The following is a 23,109-nucleotide window of genomic DNA, read 5'->3' as shown; positions in this document are numbered from 1 at the left end:
ATCAAAGTATTAAAGTTTGATACAAATCAGCATTGCTCACAGTGAAAGATCGAGAAACATATACACCTACAGAAAAATTATTATCTGATGTACTGTTAGTAGCTACAAGTTAAATGTTCATGTTAGCACTTCAGAAAGTTGATTGCCTATCATGACATCACTGTGCTCATGAATGAATGTTATGGCAGAAGCCGTTGTTCAACAAACTGCATCAAAAATCATCACAGGGGAAAATAAGACTATGCCTCATTGCCAAGAAAAATATATTACTCCTGAGATTACAACAAGCAGAGAAGAGCTTGTTGAAATATACTTTTGGAAAAGTATGTTTGGACTTACATTGGGAGAGGAGTATTTTTATAAATGTTTACACATTTGTATTTACAATTTTTTTTTTTTCCCTGAAGGAACTGCTTGATGACTAAACAGAAGGGTGCCTTTCTTGCTCATGTTCATCTCCTTACTCTTTTTAAAAGTATGTGCTTATAGACTTTTTTTGATGATGGCCATTCTGACTGGTGTGAGGTGATATCTCATTGTAGTTTTGATTTGCATTTTTCTATAATGAGTGATGTTGAGCATCTTTCCATGTGTTTATTAGCCATCTGTAAGTCTTTGGAGAAATGTCTGTTTGACATTTGGAAATGTATACGCTACCATCTGTAAAATAGACAGCCGGTAAGAATTTGTTGTATGACTCAGGGAGCTTAAACCCATACTCTGTGACTACCTAGAGGGTTGGGACAGGCTGGAAGGTGAGAGGGAGGTTCAAGAAGGAGGAGACATACGTATACCTATGGCTGATTCCTGTTGATATATGGCAGAAACTAACACAATACTGTTAAACAATTATCCTTCAATTAAAAATAAATTTTAAAAAAGTATGTGCTTAAAAGTCAAGAGCAAAAAAAGAAAACACACACACAAATAACATGGATAAAGGAATTGATTAGATATCCCTTGGCCCTCATACAAATAGCCAAGAAGCAACTTGAAATGATGCTGTGTGACCCCATAGACGGCAGCCCACCAGGCTCCCCCATCCCTGGGATTCTCCAGGCTAGAACACTGGAGTGGGTTGCTATTTCCTTCTCCATAAATAATGTATAGATTCAAATAATGTTGTGTTTCCATTTCCATTTGTCTCCAAATACTTCCTCTTTGATTTCCTCAGTGACTCACTGGTTATTTAGTAATATGTAAAGTATGTAGGAATCATGTGACAAAACCAACTTTTTTATCACATATAATTGACAAAGTTATGTTAAAATTATGTTTCCAATTTTTTACATCCTTATGAGTATATTATGTTAAAAAGGAGCCACTAAATGGAAGAGTAAAAAGATTACTATCTTTTTAAGTCTTGTTAGGTAACTCATTCTTGGATATTATTCTTAGAAATTAAGAGAATGAAAAATTCTACTGACTATATTATAATAAATGCTTTTATAAGTCAGGTGGATTCTAATCCATTGCTTCCAAAAATTCAGGGTAGTTTTCAGATATTAGATCAAAAAATAAGTTTTGATGATAAAATACTATGATTTTTTAAAACTTGTATTTTTGGCGCATAATCCAGTTCAAGTACTTTCAGGACAATGCTATAAGGAAATTCAGTCTTAACAAACATCACAGCCTTATGTTAATAAGGTTTCTTAGTACTTACTTTTAATAACAGCAAAAAGTAGAAATAGATTCTTATTCTAGGAATATTCATTCATGAACATATAAAGCAATTGATGTCATGAACATTAGTTCATGAAAGTTGCATGCAGAGTGAAGTCAGTTGCACACAGAGTGAGGACTCTCAAAACACTTTAGCCAAAAAAGAAGCAAAACACACACAATTTTACAGTATGATTCCATTTAAAGTATGAAACCTGACAAAATTAAATAATGTCATTTAGGAATATAGTTGTGCCAAAGCTAAAAATAAATTCAAGAAGATGATTATCATAGAAGTCAGGGTATTGATTTCCTCTAGCAGAACATTACATGAGTGGAGAAGTGCATATAAGGATTTGCAAAGTACCGGCAATATGCTTATTTTGTGTAGAGTAACTTGGGGGATCATTTTATTTTCATATTAAGCTGACAATACACAGTTAAAATACACACACACACACACACACACACATATATATATACACACACACACAATAAGGGCCTATATAACTGGCTGCACATTAGAATTATCTGAAACTCTAAAAATTATCGATGCCTGCAACCCACATCCAGAGATAATGATTTAATTGGTCTGGAATGGGGCCTGGGAAGAGATATTATTTTAAGCTCCCAAAGAGATTTCAGTGTGAGACCAGAGATAAAGGCCACAGCACTGATGCATTTCACAGTAGGAAGTAAATAATGGGTTTTTTAAAATTTTCATGAGAAAATAGTTTTTCCTTTTCTAAAATTTTTAATTGGAGGATAATTACTTTACAATATTGCATTGGTTTCTGCCTTACAACAACATGAATTGGCCTTAAGTATACATATGCCCCCTCCCTAGCAAACCTCCTTCCCAACCCCCATCCTATTCTGCGGGGAGCGAGCTCCGCCTCTGGCAAAGGTCATGAGGAAGGAGGCTTGGCATACGCAAAGGCGGGATCAAGCCTCAGGAGTCTCCCTGGAAATTCTCGAGCATATACCCCGAAAACCAGAGTCTGCCTACTTTCTGCTTTGTGCTTTCACCTACACCTCTGACTTTACGGGGGGCTGTCCCCCACTACCTCTCTCTGAAAAAGAGTTAGCTTACAGCTCCAGTTAATAATTCCTGGGTGTGACAGTGTTTAACCTACAAACTCCTTTGGAAATCCTCTAGCCTGCCTGAATAGGTTTTTCCGGCCACATGTGATTGTTCAGAGCCTCCCAACTGTGAGAGGCAGGAGATGTTCTAAACTGTCTAAACACAGATTCTTTTGAGTAGTTAAAAGATTGATTAGAAATTGTATTGGTGAAGGGATTTTCACTTGTTGAACCAATGTTTGCTGCTAAGTTTCCATATCCCTTACCTGCTGTGTCCCTGGCAGTGTATTGATTAATATAATTGGTGTAAGTAGTAGCTTTAATGTTTGTAACCTGGGACCCTTGAGTTAATTCTTTTTCTTGTTATAGCCCACCACACCTTTGCTCTGTAGGAATGCTACTTTATCTAATGCTTTTGGAGGGTGGCTCCTGACCAATCACCTTTAGAGAAAAATAAGTTTTCTGAAGAAAAGGTCTTAAAATGTTAACAGGCCTCCGGGCCAGAAGATGATGCAAATCACCTAAGCTTTTGCATATGATAAGTTTGCAGGAAGAAAGCCTGGTTTGCTGCAAGACTCTACCCCTTCCCCCATTATCCTCTATGCATAACTTAAGGTATAAAAACTACTTTGGAAAATAAAGTACAGGCCTTGTTCACCGAAACTTGGTCTCACCATGTCATTCTTTCTCTTACCTTCTGGCTGAATTATTCGGCCTCTTTTCTCCACTGAATTTCCTCACTGAGCTATCCTTATTTCAGCCTCTTTTCTTCACTGAATTTTACTGAGCTATCCTCATTCTATTACTCTTTATATCCTTAATTAACGTTTAATTAAGCAATTGTTTCCTGATCTTCGCCTATGCCGTCTCTCCTTCGAATACCCTGGATCAGCCGGGGCTGGTCCCCGGCACTATTCCATCTCTCTAGGTCATCAGAGAACAGCCAGTTGAGCATCCTGTGTTATATAGCAACTTCCCGCTAGCTATCTATCTTACATATGGTAATGTATATGTTTTTTTTTTAATTTAATTTTATTTTTAAACTTTACATAATTGTATTAGTTTTGCCAAATATCAAAATGAATCCGCCACAGGTATACATGTGTTCCCCATCCTGAACCCTCCTCCCTCCTCCCTCCCTATACCATCACTCTGGGTCGTCCCAGTGCACTAGCCCCAAGCATCCAGTATCGTGCATCGAATCTGGACTGGCATCTCGTTTCATACATGATATTTTACATGTTTCAATGTCATTCTCCCAAATCTTCCCACCCTCTCCCTCTCCCACAGAGTCCATAAGACTGTTCTATACATCAGTGTCTCTTTTGCTGTCTCGTACACAGGGTTATTGTTACCATCTTTCTAAATTCCATATATATGGCCCAATCAAAAAATGGGCCAAAGAACTAAATAGACATTTCTCCAAAGAAGACATACAGAGGGCTAACAAACACATGAAAAGATGCTCAACATCACTCATTATCAGAGAAATGCAAATCAAAACCACTATGAGGTACCATTTCACACCAGTCAGAATGGCTGCGATTCAAAAGTCTACAAATAATAAATGCTGGAGAGGGTGTGGAGAAAAGGGAACCCTTTTACACTGTTCGTGGGAATGCAAACTAGTACAGCCACTTGGAGAACAGTGTGGAGATTCCTTAAAAAACTGGAAATGTATATGTTTTGATGCTACTTTCTCAATTCACCCCACCTTATCCTTCCCCTGCTGTGTCCACAAGTCTGTTCCCTATGTCTGCATCTCTATTCTTGCCCTGCAAATATGCTGATCAGTACCTTTTCCTAGATTTTATATTCAGTTAAGTCACTCAGTCATGTCTGATCCTTTGTGACCCCATGGACTGCATCACACCAGACTTCCTTGTCCATCACCAACTTCCAGAGCTTGCTCAAACTCATGTCCATCAAGTTGGTGATGCCATCCAGCCATTTCATCCTCTGTCAACCCCTTCTCCCCCTGCCTTCAATCTTTCAGATTTCATATAAATGTGTTAATATATGATCTTTGTTTTCCTCTAGTTGATTCACAAGGAAGTAAATACTGCTTTTAAGAAACAGTAGAGGGAAAGAGAGAGAGAGAAAGAGAAGATTCTGGAACATTGGAGATTTTGAATTTTTCGGATCATCTAAACACAGGGGATATGGTTTATGCCTTGTTGAAGGCCTCCATATGTTTTATTGAGCATATGTTCTCATAGTCTCTGTAAAACATTCCATAACTTATTGGGCAATTCCACCCAATACCCAGAGAGTGCTGTATGCCTCTCAACTTCATTTGAATGTGTTTATAATATTTAATATATCAGAGATGACTTTCAATCAGTGATTCAACACTTAAAGGTATAGCTGGGCATAAAATAACTCACACTGAAGTGATCTAGAAATGTTAACAAGAGTAAAAAGTCAATGAATAATAAAATCATTAATTTCTTACTGTCATTTTTTATTTTCTTATTAGTTCAACCAACACATTTAGCTTATTACAGATTAAAAGAACCTTTTAATAATACTATGCTTATATTTAAAGCAATTAAGAAAATGAAAGTATGACCCTGCTAAATGAATTCCTATGGGTCCTTGATAATCAGGATAATCACCTAATTCCATATTTTAGTTTCCACCAGAGTGGGATAATTGAGAATTCTAATTAACCACTAAGAAATAAACATGTAAAATCAATGCAGAATGTTCCCCAAGTGCAAAGCACAACAGATTAAAAAAGAAAAGAGTAGATTACAATACTTGGAAAGTATAATAAAATGCACCAGCATGTTGTGAGTGAAAAAAACAATCTAACAGTGATTTTATTTTATTTTATTTGGTAGAGAGCTTGAGAAAAAGCAACAACCAAAAATATAAAGCATAATTAAAGTTAGAAAAAATCCAAATGGTGATGAAGTAGTATGTTCAAGAATATTTAAATGTAAGCATTAAAATGTAAAGATGAAAAACAGAATAAAATGTATTTATTTAACCTCTGGTGTTTCTTAAGCTATACAACAAAGGCACATGTATAAAACAAAACCTTCATTAAATTAGGTTAAATAAATTGGACAAGGATGCTTTCATCAAAATTTCCCTAGTGGCTCTGACGGTAGAGAATCTGCCTGCCATACAGGAGACCTGGGTTAAATTCCTGGGTCAGCAAGATCCCCTGGAGAAGGGAGTGACTACCCACTCCAGTATTCTTGCCTGGAGAATCCCATGGACAGAGGAGCCTGGCAGGCTACAGTCCATAGGATCACAAAAAGTAGGACATGACTGAGCAACTAACACTTTCACTTCATCATCAGATCAGATCAGATCAGTCGTTCAGTTGTGTCCGACTCTTTGCAACCCCAGAAAAACACCTTTACAATATACCTTACAAAAGAATGTTTATATAATTAGTGAAGAAAGAACATGTCCAAATCAATGCAAGAAGCAAACAGCTCAAAACAAATTTTTGACAAGAAAAGGAATGGGCAAATCTCAAAAGAAGAAATGTGAATGACCAATAACAGGCATTTTAGTAAAAAAAAAAAAAAAATTACGTGCATTATTAAGTACAGATGTAGATATATCATTTCACGTACTAAATTAGGAAAAAATTCTTTACAGAAATTTAATGAAAAACAGTGGGCAATGAGGATTTAAAGATATAGATAATTCACCTAAACTAAAAAGGGAAAGCAATCTAGATGGAAAAGGTAGGAGGTTAAGAAAGGTTTAATGTGTTGAATTATGGTGACAAGGGAAATATGGCCAAAGACTGAGAAGAACTGAGCAATAAGGAACCTTAACAGATAGCATGAGAAGAAACAGAGAAAACAATGAAGGGTTGCCAGTGGAAATCTGCATTTTATTAATCATTCTTATTGACAATATATATTAAATTCATCATTCTGTACACCTTTAGGCTGGGATATTGCCTGTAGGGACTTGTGGTAGGCTGCTGCTGCTAAGTCGCTTCAGTCGTGTCCGACTCTGTGCCACCCCATAGACAGCAGCCCACCAGGCTCCCCCGTCCCTGGGATTCTCCAGGCAAGAACACTGGAGTGGGTTGCCATTTCCTGCTCCAATGCATGAAAGTGAAAAGTGAAAGTGAAGTCGCTCAGTCGTGTCCGACTCTTCGAGACCACATGGACTGCAGTCTACCAGGCTCCTCCATCCATGGGATTTTCCAGGCAAGAGTGCTGGAGTGTGGTAGGCTAGTCATTCTCTAAACAAAGATCCATTCCCTTCCTCTTCCTTAGTTTTGAATAAACATATTTCCTAACCTTCCTTATGATTTGACTATGAAACAAAATTTTGACTAATTATAAGTGGAATTTTAAGACATCAGCTTCAAGAAAACTTTTTAAAGAACAGTTGGTATGGGCTCTTTGTCTTTTTCTTCCACCTTATTTTTTTCTTGCCAACTGGGAGGGAGATATTACGACTAGAGCTAAAGTATTTATCCTGAACTACCATCTCCCTTGCCAATACCTCATACAGCTATCTCCCCTTCTCTATTTCTATGGCAATACTCTAGCTAATTACTTTTCACCTATGCCATCAGACTAGCCTTCCACTGGAATAAGTAACTCATCTGTGTACTTATTTGTGGAGGCATTGTATTCATATTTGTTGAATGAATACTATTCTAAGAATACATGGTCAATGAACCAAGAGTGGACGTGTTTACCTTACTCCCTTCATCTGATGACTCCCCCTCATTCACCTGGCTACATGGGCCACCAAAGTGGGGGCTCAGTAGGCATGTTTGCACATGTCTCTGACATCAGATTAGTTAACTGGTGTAAAGATGGCTATTTGACCCAAGATAGGTCAGTTGGAGTCAGCCACCAGAGAACTAAAAAATGTAACTAATGGGTTTCTGCAATGGTGTTTTGAGGCTCTAGAATCCTGTGGTGTAGTAACATTTTTTGCCATATATGGTGAAGCAAAGAAATCTGGTTCCACAGTAGAAAAGCCCAAAACAGACACACAGAGGGAAGCAAAGCAGCACAGAAAGATTACAGCTCAATTTCCCTCTTTCCAAATCCTTGGTTTTAGAATCTTCCTGAAGCTGGACTGCTCTCCAGAGCTTGGGTTTCCTGAGATTCCTTGTATCCTTAAATAAACTCTTTATGTTTGATGTTTTTGGCAATTAAACTAGACCTAATTAACCTAGAGACTTCTCAGAAATGATCATGAGGATGTATAAAGACTGACAGCCCAAGGAGTAAATGAGTGGAAAGAAATTCAAACCACACTTGTTTTTCTGCTGAACTCCTTCCTGACCATTTAATCAACAATTTAAAACTGTATTTCTCAGCTCCTCTGAGGCAACTTTCCAAACAATTTGTTTGACTCATTTTGCTCAAATCCCTCAAGAACCTCTTCTGTATTAAATATCCTATTCCTGTCTTAAAAGACATTATGTATGCACTGGGTCTGGTTTCACCACGCCACCCACGATGCTAGGTGTTCAAAATATATTAGCTTCCTTTCATTGTCCTGATGCTCATGTATGCAGTGCAGGTTTCTGTAAAATAATTAAGTTTGTATGCAGCTAAACAATGAAGGAATTAAATCAATACAGCACAGAATTTGTATGGATTCCTACATTATTTTTCCCTCTATGATAAAGTCTTCTGCAGAGAAGGCATAGTGGAAGAGAGGGAAGTACTCTATCATAGTTCAGCCAGAGAGCAACAAAAAAATACAGGGCTGTTAGGTATGTACCTCATCCCACATTTCTTTGCTCTGTTTCTCCACACGCTCTCGTTTTTTTTTTTTTTTTTTTTTTTTTTTGTCACTTTCTCATGTCTCCATAATCCAAAAGCCTTAAACTCTTTTTCACACCACCCGTTCATCAAGATGCCTTGCATCCTACCCCACACACCTTTTTAGGTACAGTAGCACATTTGCTGAAAAGTTCCTCTATTAGGATTCCTTTATTAGGGTTTTTAAAATATTTTAAACTGTGCCTGTATTTTTACTATGGTTGCTATTTATACCAGCACTGTATAACTTAGTTATCTGTGCTTATAGTGGCTGGTCCCAATCCTGTTTTCCCATAAGCCCTTTTGTATGATTATCCAAATTACGAGGTTTTTGCATAAACTCATGCTTGCCTCTGTGTATATGTATGTACGTATGCATGTATATGTGTGTGTGTTTCATCAAATAGACAAAAAATTAGTTTCTGGTCCTGGCCTAATATTTGTACATGTGTAAACACCTATGGATTTTGTTGAAACCTATTTATGTTTGAACTAACTGGATATAAATTTGAGTTCCACATCTACTTATTTTGCATACACTTCTATCTTGCATATCTTATATAAGTACATTTGTTTCAGGACTGAAGACTTTACCTTTCAACTGTGTAATGGAAATTAAAAAATATATAAATATACACATATATATCAGTGTAAAATGGAAGTTTCATAAACATTAATATTCATTTTGATTAGAAATTAGCAAAAATACAATTCAGTAAAAATTGAAATGCCATACTATTACAAATTCTCTAAGCAATGGTCTTACTGACCTAATAGATATTAAGCGGGGAAATGTTCATTGTAATTGAAACAAATTCTAATTAGAAATTGCATGAATTGAGGAAGATGTTAGTATTCAGATCTACAGTAGTCTTCATTTGAACTTATGGATATTTCAAGGGTTATTGAAGGCTTACTAAAATGTATGTTCAAGTAATTATATTGTCTTAATATTATGAAGAAACCAAGTTATATTATTGTGCTTGATTATAATCAAGTACAATCACATTAATTATAATACTCAATTTGTCATGATGATACGATTATAGCTACATTTTTATATGTAGACTTTGACACTGAAGTGCTAATTATATCAAATTTATTAAAAGATAAATTAAGATTTGATATTTTCTAGGTACGTAATAAATGGTTGACTTGAATGCAACATTAAAATAATTAGATCCATTCATGGCTTTGATTTTTTAATTTAAAATAACTGATTAAAGATATAATAAACTCAATTACTTAGTCCTATTGTCTAAAACATGGAAATGGAATCAGGAATAAGAATCTATTCCCTGATTTTACAAGAAGCAAATAAGTTGGCTCTCAGAGTTAATGAAGAATAATGTTGTTGGCTGACTATAACAAGGAGACTTCTCCCCTGAGGCGTGGCTAAAATTAATTCAAGCAGTGAGGCAAAGTGAGCGTACTGCTCTCAATGTCCAGAACGAGAGGGTTGATGCCACAAGGAGTCTCTCCACCTCTTGGTTTTGAACTTTGCTTAGTGTCAACTTAATTTTCTGACCACTCTCCTCATGAGACTGGAGCCAGGAATGGTATGGATGTTCTTTCTCTCTTAACATATTTAAAGTTTTACTATAGGAACAGTAAATGTATTTTTTATAGAATAGCCCTAACTGTAAAAAAATATTACTGAATTTAACACAGGAAAATACATGATATGTTCATTAGATCTGACTAGATTATACGAAACTTAAAAAAATCTCCAAATCTCAAAAACATCATTTTTTTTTGGTCACTTTGCTATCTAGGTCTATAACAAGTTGAAAGTAGGGATTTTTCTCTGCAAACTCAAGGGAACCAGGCAGATGTAGACACACTGCCTAGAAAATGAGGCATCCTTAACCACAGCAGCAGCAGGAGACCAGGTGGGCTGTGCAACAGCTTGGAAATGCTTCAGCCTGGAAATGACATTTCACGTCCTCACAGCACTCTGGCCACATCTTTTTTACATGGATCTATCTATCTGAAAGGTTCAGGGACACTCGGGGGAGAAAATGGATATATCAAAACAGTAAATATCTCTAATGCACAATGGTAGGTTTAAAAATTTTATAGTATTTGTTCATAAATGAATGAATTGAGATCAGCATTATTCCCTTTTGATAAAGAAACATTTTTGAATCAATAAAAACTAGTTACCTTTCTTTGAAAAGTCAAAATGTTTAACTTCTGCATAATGCATAAAGTACATGCTTAGTAAAACATGAATTTATGGATGGATGGATATCTTATTGATATGTAAGTTGGGAGAGGAATATAATCAGGATATATATTAATTATAACAAACATTTTCAAGTATGACCTTGATACTTTTTGTTAACCCATAAAAGATATTTGCAGAAATGTAAAGTAGTTACTTCAAGTACTTTTTCATAGTCCTTTTCAGAACTGCTTGAGAATCACTGGACATTTCACCAGCCAACAGATAAAGTTCAATATAAAGTATTAGGTTTAATTTAAAGATATGAATTGGCTCTGACACACAGAATATGTTTAACAAATTATATCAATTCTTGGCAGAAATTTTTAGCTTTACACACAAAAGGTGCATTGCAGTTTAAGAAAACCTAAAATAAGAACAGTCGTATATAATCAGATAAAGAAACTGCTGTGAATTTAATCTCATTCAAGTCCTATAACATTTGTTCACAAAGTGTGTTTCCCTCCCTCATCTTACTGAAAAATATTCTGAATTCAAAATAAAACAAGTCTGTAACAATGAAGACTGGTTGAACATGAAATTTTTTAAAAAACAGGATTTATAATGTTGAAAATATTTCAAGTGTTACTAAAACACACCACTGTTAGGAGTACAAGTGATATGTCTGAGACTGCCTTTCTTCCAAGAGCATTTGAAATTATTGACAAACTAGATGTGGCAGGTGTTGCACGACTGCTTTTACTCCAGAGTATTCATCATGATTTTAGTAGTACTCTCTGCTGTTATGGTTCAATATGGTTGTTTCTGTGCCATTAAGCATCAGTAAAGAAATCAAGCTGGTTGGAATTATTTAGTATAACCTCTGGATCCCTCGATTTTCCAGAGTTGCAGTGATGATTAAATTAAACATAATAGTGAGGATTTCAATGATAATCATGTCTAACATTTACTGAGTAGTTATCACAAAGAGTTACTGTTCAAAGCTTCTGGCACATATTAACTTGCTAAATTCTCACAAATTGCCCTATAAAGTAGGTCTGATTTTCATTGCCATAAAAAACTGAGGTAAAGAGTTGATAAGTGCTTATTCAAGGTCACACAGCAACTAAGTGGCAGAGACAGGATTTAAATTAGGAAAGCTGACTCCAGAGTCTGCTGGCTTCCCCTCCGGGCTGTGAGATGATCCTAGCACAAAGCAGCTGGGGACAAAGCTCTGCATCCTGAGGGTCACTGCCGTCTCCCCACACTTCCTTCTGCTTCAGGAACGCATTCCCTCCCAGTGAGTCTGCCTTACTGTGCCTGAGGCCTGGAGTGCTTTTCCCCAGGGTGTTGGTGTGATTGCCTTTGTTTTTTAATATTTGGCCATGTTGTGAGGCACGTCAGAACATAGTTTCCTGACCAGGGATTGAACCCATGGCCCCTGCATTTGAAACAGAGTCTTAACCACTGGACCACCAGGGAAATCCCATGTGGTTGACTTAGTACATTCAAGCCTTTGCCCATCTGTAACTTTCAGAGATTACTTTGACTACTCTAATCTGGGTAATAATTCTCAAATACTTTCTCCCTATACCATTCATAGTACCCAGTACTACATGACACAATATTACATATTTCTTTGCTTATTGTCTGCTTCTGCCAGTAGACTGTAACTCAATTAAGGCTCTGTTCTGATTTTTCAAATATAATAAGATTTGAATAAATGTTTTCTATTAATCCATCTGTCTGTCCATCTATTGGTCCATCCACCCATTCATCCATCCACTCATTCATTCATCTTTTACATACTCTTACATTATAAAGCACTACATATTATCTAGCCATTAGTTATTAAAAATAAAAGTCACTTTTAATTATTTCACTATGGTGAGATAGTTAATACTTTTTTCTACTGACTATCATCTTCCTTTTTTTCCCTTTTCTGACATTTACTATAAGAGAAAATTACTTGGAACACTCCTGTGTTGAGCAGAAATACAGTTTTTCAGATTAACTTAGTGAAGAAACGAAGTTTTAAAGTCACTCCACAGGGTAGTGTGTATAGATTTATGTAAATGTGAACTCTATATAGAGTAATCACTATTTTGTGATCTCCCAAGTTCAATTTGAATTCCGAGTGAGGCTGCGCTGAAATCATTAGCATCAAACCACTCTTTTTCACTCCAAATCAATTACTGCTTACAGGACACTGAGGAGTCATACATACAGTGTTTAAGGGGGAAAGCAAAAGGTGCGAGAGTCGTTATAATCTTTTAAAGTGATGTGAGAAGACCGTGTACTAGATATCTGATATTATAATGATGCTATCTTCTCTTACTTTCTCCCCAAGGTTGCTTCCTTCCTTTCACATTTAGGATTATTTGGGGGAGCATGAGGTGTTTCCCTCTATATGAATTAAGAGAGAGACGGTGTAGCTACTGGGCTCCTGTCTACTTAGAAGACTTTTTTGACTTCTGGAAGCATTTGCAATCCCTGAATTATTTCCTTCTTTTCCTTCAATGGAAAACTGGTCATCATTCAATTGGATCTTTTAGATTTTTCAGTGGAAAAGGCAACATTTTATACTGTTACTGGCTCCTATCCCAAGGTCCTGGGCTTACCAGTGTCTTAGAGACTGCTTGCAGAGCAGTGCTGGCAGCAGAAGACACAGGAGGGGCACACAGGGGAGGGGAGGAAATGCTGGGCATCAGGAAAGGGTACTGAAAGGGGAAAAGGAAAGTCAGGAAAGCCAAACACTGTGAGCCACAGGCGGTTCAGCCCTGCTTCAAAAAGATGGACATAGTTCACTGCAGTTTTCTGTAGCCTAGTAGCTGAGCGATAAAGACCCACTGAACATGGAATGGGCCGAACCAGCTTTTAAGCGTTGATACAGAAAGTGTCATGCCTGGAACAATGTCAAGCTTTTTGTCACTGTTGTTAATCCATACTTGTAGCCAACAAATATTCAGTATTTTTTATGCCCCACATATTCTTCAAAGAATTTGTTTAAAGGATTTTTTTTAAGGATTAAAAAATGATTTAATCCTTGTGAGAGCTCTTTGAGATGGAAGCGGTATTTCTATCATTTTCTGGCTGAGGAAAAGAATACAAAGGAAGATTATGAAACTTGCCTGAAACCACAGAGCAGATAGCAAGTGGTCAAACTAGCATTTGCACCTAGCGTTCTTACTGCAAAATTGACTGATATTTAGTATTAACAGTCAGCTCAATAAGTATCAGCTGAATGACTGTGCATAATAAATGATTGTACTTAATAAATAATATTGATCCAAAATTGAGTAACCATTTAAATTTTGAATTGCCACTTTTATAAGTTACACCGATGGAATATTTCTTTTGTCACTATATGAATTCCCTTCCTACTTTTCTGTGTTATAGAATGGTGGTTGTGTTTTATAAGATTTTTGTACAAATAGTTTCTAAATCAAGTTGAATTTAAAAAGAGAAAATATCAAATTCATTAACAGTCATTTTTTTAAAAAATGAGTATGCTACTAGGTTCTATGTTAACTTGTCCAAAAAGGAGGTATGCTTCTTAATGTGTCCCTGCACACAACAAAGATAGACCTATTCTTTTATTTTTCTGGTAAAAAAATATAATAATTTTGACAGTTAATTGGAGGTAGCACCATGATGTGTTCTGAATACATCATGGGTATATATCTAGAAATATATATTTCTAGATATATGAAGAAATATGGGTATATATCTAGCTTTATGTTGGCCATGTACTAAATATTACTTAGTAAACCAAGTTATGTGTTTTTGAATGGAATGTAAAAAGTAGACATGAAGCTGAAATAGTTTTCTTATCTGCAGGTAAAGTAGATAACCATCAAATATAGCTCATCTATAGCCTCTACTTTCTCCCCTTTCACTCTTAATCAATTTAAAACTTTGTTCTCGTTAATTTTGAAATTTAAAATATATGCATAGATTCCAGAGTTTTCAAAAAGTCCTAGAAAAATCTCAGACACTCGTTATGACTCCAGGAAGAATTATAAGTCTATATACTCTATATACATAAAAAAATAATGATGTGCTTTTCAAAATTTTCTGGTTCTATGTCCCTCCAACTCTTTGTTGTTAGTCTTTTCTGATCTTCACCTTTCCCTGTTCAATTTTGACTTCACTCCCAGTGGTGTTTTTGTTTGTTCATTTTTTGTTTTGTGTTTGAATGTGGGCTGCTGTCCTGAAAGGGAATCCTGGTGGATCCATTTTGAGTGTTCCTGGGGTTTAGACTGCTCCAGCCCCACAGACTTAACCACAGATCCCTTGGTCCCAATGATTCTAAAAGTAGGTGAAATCTCTCCCAGTTTTGGCTGCCATTTTAAAACCACGTGACTGCATCTTCAAGTGAGTATCTGTGGGCCATTTTGTGATTCTCCTGGCTTCTCTCTCATACACACAAATACCGTACAGATCTTGCAGCTGTTGGCAGTTTATCCTCAGTAGCTCATATGCTGGGTTTCTTAGGAATGCATTTTCACTTACTTCGCTGCATATGTTTTCTATAGCTTATAGACTGCCAACTAGGCTTTGACTATTTCTTTTTTAATTTTAAAAATTAAAGTACAGTTGATGTACAGTATTATATAAATTACAGGTGTACAATATAGTGCCTCATAATTTTTAAAGGTTATTATACTCCACTTATACTTATTATAAAATATTGGCTATAGTCCCCAGTTCTGTTTTATGTGAGAATTTGGGAAAGTTCAAAAGGTATTCACCACCACCACCATTTTCGCAGAATTTTTTCTGAATTATTTTTTATTTTTAATAGCTTTTGATAAATAATTTATAATTTAGATACCATTAAGTCCACCCACATAAAGTTTACAACTTTATGGTTTTAGTATATTTATGGAATTGTATAACAATCACTATAAAAACTTATAATAGTTTCATCATCTCATAAAGAAACCCTGTATTTATCAGCAGTCACTCCCCACCCCATATTCTTGAGCCCTAAGTAGCCAGTAATCTGTTTTCTGTCTCTATATACCTCCTATTCTGGGCATTTCATATAAATGGTATCAGACAGTATGTGTTCTGTTGTAACTGGCAGAAAATGATAAGATAAATGAATATTAAGTCATTTTTTAAGTTATTTATCTCAAATGGGAATCAGTTCCATGATAGATTTTATGGTGACCTATTTGCATAGGGTCTGAAACTGGTTTCTTAATAGAGCAATAAAGTACCATTTAAAAATACGACATAGTTAATATTAATGATGATGGGTAAAACAATACAATACAATACATAAATTTTTTACTATGTGTCAAGAGTATTCTAAGCAATTTATGTATAGTAACATAGTATTCACAGAAATCTATGACAGAAGGGCTATTACTATTGTACCCATTTTATTGATGAAGAAACTGAGGAAAAGTGAAATAAGCTCACCTAAGTCAGTCAGTCAGAGAAGGCGATGGCACCCCACTCCAGTACTCTTGCCTAGAAAATCCCATGGATGGAGGAGCCCCGTAGGCTGCAGTCCATGGGGTCGCTCAGAGTCAGACAGGACTGAGCAACTTCACTTTCACTTTTCACCTTCATGTATTGGAGAAGGAAATGGCAACCCACTCCAGTATTCTTGCCTGGAGAATCCCAGGGACGGGGGAGCCTGGTGGGCTGCCGTCTATGGGGTCGCACAGAGTCGGACACGACTGAAGCGACTTAGCAGCAGCAGCAGCAGCAGCAGCAGCAGCAAGTCAGTCAGTGGTAGAGCCAGGTTCCATGCCCAGGTAGTTTCACTCCACTCCTTGTTCCTAACCACCATGTGTCTCTGATGTTTTGTCAAATACCATTCTCTTCTAAATTAGCAATAGTAGAAAACAACCTAGATCAACTTATACATTAATCTGCTTCTTATTACCGATTTTTCACAGCCCTACCATTTTATTGGCATACAGTTTAAAACTAAGAAGACCAAAAAAGTATTGTTTTTTTTTTAGTTCCAGACATATGCAACAGCCTGGCTATTTAAAAAACGGTTACTTCTTCCTAAAATATATTTGACATACAATTGACCATATTCACTACAATTAACCAAAATTGACTCTTTATTTATGACATAGAAAGACTTAAAAGTACTATATCACTAAATATAAGACAATAAAGTATTAGTCAGGAAGGTGAATGAATGTTCAATTGACTTGAATGCATTATAACCATGTAAATTTTCACAGGACTTTAAGAGAAGAACAAAAAGAACTTCAACATGAAACTTGGCAAAACTGGAATAACAACTCTCAAATTTTTTTCTGCACTGAATCAACCCATCCAAGAATCATTCTGTTTTCCTTGAGAGGAAAAGAATCTCTCCTGTTTAATACAAGCTTCTTTCTAAAAATCTTAGATAAAACTTTGAAGAGTTTCTCCTTTGGAACTTGCCAGAATCACTTATAAATTGAGTAACAAACTATAATGGAAATTTAGCATATTACTAGGAAGTTACTAGAAAAGCATTAAAGAAGCACATTCTAACTTCTAAGATACCTTTTCATGATTATATTTTCAGATCCCATTTTCTGTGGTCCAGGAATCCTCTTCCAAACACTTCCACACCCAAACCCTGTTTTCAGATTCTCTGCTCCCTAGATTATCTAGGGTGCATACATTCTGCTTTTATGTAATATGTGTGTGTGTGTGTGTGTGTGTGTATGTACATACATATAATAGCTGAGTCTCAGTGGCCTTTGCTGGAAACACAGCAGAGGGTGGGGGACTCAATAAAGGACTGACATCTAAGCAGAAGGCTTTTCATAAAGAAAGCAAATGCACTAACAGCACCAAAAACCAAAGTCATATTTTCAAAATGTCTCAGTGAAGTGATATTTTAATATGAAAGCAGCAACGGAATTAAGCAGCACTCAGGTTTAGCTCTTCAGTCTCAGGGGCTTGCCTCCAAGGGAACCAGCGTAGGAAACCGCAGAAGGCGTATCTTTCATGGGCAGGACATACCACACTGTACTATTTCGTAAATCAGATGGAATAACTTCTCAGAAAGAAACTTTGAAGTTGTGAAACTGTACAAATATATTTATAATTATTTTTGACATTTTCTGGGTAGTTTCATAAAGAGAATCTAAGTAATTACGCTTCAGATTTAGAAGTGTGATAAATGATAACATATTTTTCAAAGTATTGTTTACTGGCTAGAGTAGCCTTTTAGATGCCTTAAGTATAGCTCTCAGTTCAAGTTCTGCTTGAATTATGCATAGTTGTATATACTTCTTATATAGCCACTAACTTCCTGTTTTCTAACCCTTTCTACTGGTTCATTTAAAATTAATTACATAAATGTATGTGAATATTAGGCTTATGGTTTAAATTGTGTTGAAAAATAAATTCAAAGAAAAACACTTCTACATGTTAGAAAAAGACGATAACATAGAAGAAAGAGAGGAATTATCTTTATAATCAAAAGATGGAGAAACTGTTATCTCTTAACATGGAACTGTAAATTCAACCACCATAAAATCATCTCTTTCAATTGATTTTTATGTACATACAAAACATGTAACTGCAGAACATTTTATAAACATGAAGCAAAGATAAATGGCTAGGTTTTACGTGTGCTTCCAAACAGCAGAGCCTTCCAGAAACTTACCAGTCATGCAGTTTTCAAATTCAATGTCATCAATTGCAGCTCCTCCTCCCAGATCCCGTGTACGGAGACCTTGAAATATGACTTCAAAATTCCTTAACTTTCCTAGAAGGATGACAGCCTTTTGCCAGCGATCACCAGAGTTCTGCTTATTTTCTTCCCATACTTTCGATAGTCCTTTCTCTGTCTAAAGATAAAGAAGCTTGCATTAGGCAAATAATTTAACACAAAAGAAGGAAAAAACACCAATTATTTAGAACACAAGCATTTGACCAGTGAAAGCTGATTAAAAAGCTGATAATAGTCATGGTATACTTTACCCCATTGAAACAGAGGTCCATTAATCTACTAAAGTATTCCCAAAAGAAATATGAGCAAGACTTGTAAACTTGTTTGAATGTTTTCAGAGACATCATTATTAGCAAGTGAATACTCACTTAATTCCACTTCTTCTTGCTTGCATGCAGAGTTCTCAATGGATAGTTGATGGAGTCTGAACAGTTTACTGAAGCCCTGGTTTTACTGCTCTAGGTACCCTCCCCACCAACCTTCTATGCCCATTCTTTAATCATTGATACTGTATTGGGTTGGCCAAAAAGTTCATTAGGGTTTTTCCGTAACGTCTTATGAAAAACCCAAATGAAATTTTTTGTCCAACCCAATACCTTTCTTTACAGACCTGAAATAACTTAAGGAAAGAGAAAAGAGAGAAGAAAGGAGGAACAGGTGGGAGAAATCACAGATCCCTGATAGATATAAGATATTGTGAAGTGAATGGAAAGTGATTACTTCTAAGATGGTATTTCAAAAATTCTATTAGATGATTATATGATTTGGGCTATTTATAAAATTCTACTATGATTATTACATGAGGTAACAGTATTTTAGAGCAAATTCTTCAAATTGTAAAGGAAAAATTAATTTTCTAAGAAAACATTTAAATATCTCCTCTCAAGACAAATGTTTCCTTGACCAAGGGAACATAAAGAAACTACAAGGGACTAAAAATAACTGTACCCATGCACAGGTGGAGTAAATTATGAACAAGCTACACAAAGACTAAAACCCAACTGCCACTTCTGAGGTGCCAGGAGCAAAAGCAGGGACGGTTCATGATTCCTGCACAACAGTATCACCAAGGCCGTGGGCAGACCCCCCATGCCATTCCTCAGCCCACTTAAGGGACCCAAGCAAGGGAAGCTGGTGCTTGTTTTTGCTCCCTGATGCTGTAGCACGAGTCCCAATGAAATCTTGGTTGAATTTCTTGTCTGCCCTCTTATCAATTTCTATTGATTAAAAAGTTCAAGAACCCAAATTAGTAATACTCTGAATGTCAAAGTTTGGTCTGCTCGCAGTACAATAGTCTAATAGATGAATAGTCCAAGTATAACATGACATGACATGACAAGACATCATGTGACATATTGCATAATCTTAACAATAACAACAGCAAAAAAATGATGTTAACAGTAAACTAGAATGTAAGTCAGTTGATCACAAGGATAAGGCTTAAACTGTATGTGTTGCTCTTTGCTATTCTGGGCATAGGCCTTTGCTATTCTGGGCATAGGCCTTATTGGGAATTAGAGGTTAACAAATCATAACAATGGATATATAGCAAAGAAAAACAGAAAATATATATAATTATGTTGATGTCACCAAAATTAATAGTTCAGGGTCTAATACTGTGTTTTTATGACAAATTCACAAGTAAACTTGGTCACTGAAACTTGTAATCAAAAAGGTGGAATAGAGGAGAATATTTAATGGAATGGCATCTAGAAAATCAAATAAGATGCTCCAACTGATTTATAGCATATAACTGAAATACATATTTTACAGATCTTTTTAAAAAAAATATGGACTGAACAAAAAAAAAGAAATGCTTGAAGAGGAGATCCAAAGGAGTTACACATCTATAGTCTCACCCTTTTGGGAAACTAACATTAATAAATGAGGTGGCTGACACCTCATTCTGTTGAGGGAGGCACAGATCAATCAGTCAAACAGCTCTTCTGGGGAATTACAGAGAGAAAGTGGAACTCTGTATTAGTTACTCTAAAATTAACTTTGTAAAACAACCAACAGTACACAGATAGATCTTTCAACATCCTCCCCAAAATAACAAACAAATTTTTACACCCAGAAACTCCTGTAGTTTCTGCATTGAAGGGGATGAGAAATTCACACCTAATTAATGAAAATTCATATCTTTCTAATGATTAAGGAAGAGAAGCTTTTTCAAGGTTAGTCTCTGACTATCACCAATGTCTTAGCGATTTGGAATCAAAGGAATGATGAGTTAAATTAAAGATTAAAGTAGAAAGTGTTTGACACTTAACAGCATAACATGCATAGATAATGATATAAGTCTCTTTTAATTTGCAAACTTAATTCAAGCTCAGTGCTCAGTCATGTCCAACTCTTTTGGACCCCATGGACTGTAGACAGCCAGGCTCATCTGTCCATGAAACCAGGTAAGAATACTGGAGTGGGTTGCCATTTCCTCCTCCAGGGGAATCTTTCCAACCCTGGGATTGAACCACATCTTCTGTGTCTCCTGCACTGGCAGGCAGACTCTTTCCCACTGAGCCACCTGGGAATATATTGCTAATTTGTCCTGTTAGTTTCAGAAGTTTATAGAACCACTTCTATACTATGCCAATCACCAAAAAGGTTTTCCAACAAATGCCACCAAAGAAGGTTGTGTGATCACTTTAACCAATAAAATGCACATCATTTCTTTACTCTGACAGCAGGCCTTCTAATAAATGAGAATTAATATATTTGTTCTCATTTTATATGATAGGAGAAGAAAATGAGGATTAATGGATTGACCTGATGATGGGTTACTGTAGTGTATTATTTTAATATATGTGCTCTCATTCAACTCTGGATATAACATATCAAATCATGTCCCCTTAATTATCAAAAGTAGCCATTCAAATGTGCAATGGAGATTTATTTATTGGCTTATTCAGACAGTCTTCCATATATTCATCAAACATTTGATGCTCATACAGTTGCCATATATGACATTAGACACCAGGAATAAGAAGATCAAAAGAGAGGGGGCGCCTACCCTATAATGGTAATCATTTAATAGAGGTGAGCCATACAAAAAATTATTAGTATAAAATTACTCTAGAAACATAAAACAGAACTTTTAAAACATTTAATATTCATAATTTAAAAATATATAAATGTATCAGATCAGATCAGTCGCTCAGTCGTGTCCGACTCTTTGCGATCCCATGAATCGCAGCACGCCAGGACTCCCTGTCCATCACCAACTCCTGGAGTTCACTCAGACTCACGTCCATCGAGTCAGTAATGCCATCCAGCCATCTCATCCTCTGTTGTCCCCTTCTCCTCCTGCCCTCAATCCCTCCCAGCATCAGAGTCTTTTCCAAGGAGTCAACTCTTCACATGAGGTGGCCAAAGTACTGGAGTTTCAGCTTTAGCATCATTCCTTCCAAAGAAATCCCAGGGCTGATCTCCTTCAGAATGGACTGGTTGGATCTCCTTGCAGTCCAAGGGACTTGCAAGAGTCTTCTCCAACACCACAGTTCAAAAGCATCAATTCTTTGGCGCTCAGCCTTCTTCACAGTCCAACTCTCACATCCATACATGACCACAGGAAAAACCATAGCCTTGACTAGACGGACCTTTGTTGGCAAAGTAATGCCTCTGCTTTTGAATATGCTATCTAGGTTGGTCATAACTTTCCTTCCAAGGAGTAAGCATCTTTTAATTTCATGGCTGCAGTCAATGTATATCTTCTATATAACTAAAAGTAACTAAAAATTATCAAGTCAAATTTGGAAAAGTCAGAAAAAATAAAAACTACAAAAATTGTTTGACCTTTATTCATTTTTAAGATAATAGAGCATAGATTCCAAATATTCCAGTTAAACTTTCTGTGTTTGGCATGTAATGAATTATTTCTGCTATTAATACTTTTTGAAACTTCAACAATTTTTAAACTTAAAATATGCTTAAATAAACATAATGCTTACAAAAGATTAAGCACATAAAGGATACCAGCACATTGAGCAAATAAAGGGTAAAAAAGATGCAATGTGATACAGGAATAATTCTGAACCAAAAACAACAACAAAAAAGTCATTTAATACATGTCTGGTCCTAATTACTGGCACTGCAGCCAAGTTTTGTCTTCTGACTCTAGACAAGACTAAAATATTGATTAATGATGCCATGTAGTATTAAAATCTTTCATAGCCATTATAAAATATTTTTATACTTTTTTTTAATGGAAAGGAATAGCTACAATTTAGAATAATATCTGTATCTAGCAAATAAATATTGGGCTGGCCAAAAAGTTCGTTCAGATTTTTCTGTGTAAGCACTAATGAAAAAACCCAAATGAACTTTTTGGCCAACCCAATATATATAATTCTCTAAATCATCTAAATAGTAAGTCTTAAAAAATTAAATATTAGAAATTTATATTTTTTACCATTCTAAACATTTTCAAATGTTTAAAATTTATATATAGTTTAATCCTATTTTGAATTTTCAAAAATAGGATGATATCAAGCATAGACTATTTTAAAAGTGCAAAAAACCTCTTCCACAGAAATATCTTGCAAATGGCTGTTATACTGGGAGTAAAATCTCTAACCAGTGGCTCTTATATTTACAAGAGGATTTCTGTCCTAACAACATGATTTTCAAGTTTAGATTAATATATTCACTGAACAGTCATGTGTGGTTTTAGACATATATTCACTGAAAACATTTTAAACAATATGTCCTCATGT

At 35.8% G+C, this 23,109-nt stretch overlaps 1 protein-coding gene across 1 annotated transcript in view; it reads right to left on the bottom strand.

Moving 5' to 3' along the window:
- Positions 1–23,109, bottom strand: part of MALRD1 (MAM and LDL receptor class A domain containing 1) — a 555,525-nt gene that overhangs the window by 210,662 nt on the left and 321,754 nt on the right. Inside the window, exon 30 of the mRNA XM_061435952.1 lies at positions 18,329–18,512. Within this exon, the coding sequence (XP_061291936.1) occupies positions 18,329–18,512 (184 nt within the window). The remainder of the gene's footprint in view (positions 1–18,328; positions 18,513–23,109) is intronic.

Source organism: Bos javanicus, chromosome 13 (genome assembly GCF_032452875.1).
Source record: "Bos javanicus breed banteng chromosome 13, ARS-OSU_banteng_1.0, whole genome shotgun sequence".
Lineage (NCBI taxonomy): Eukaryota > Metazoa > Chordata > Mammalia > Artiodactyla > Bovidae > Bos > Bos javanicus.
The sequence above is the reverse complement of the archived record's forward strand: the minus strand, read 5'-3'. Positions and strand labels throughout refer to the sequence as shown.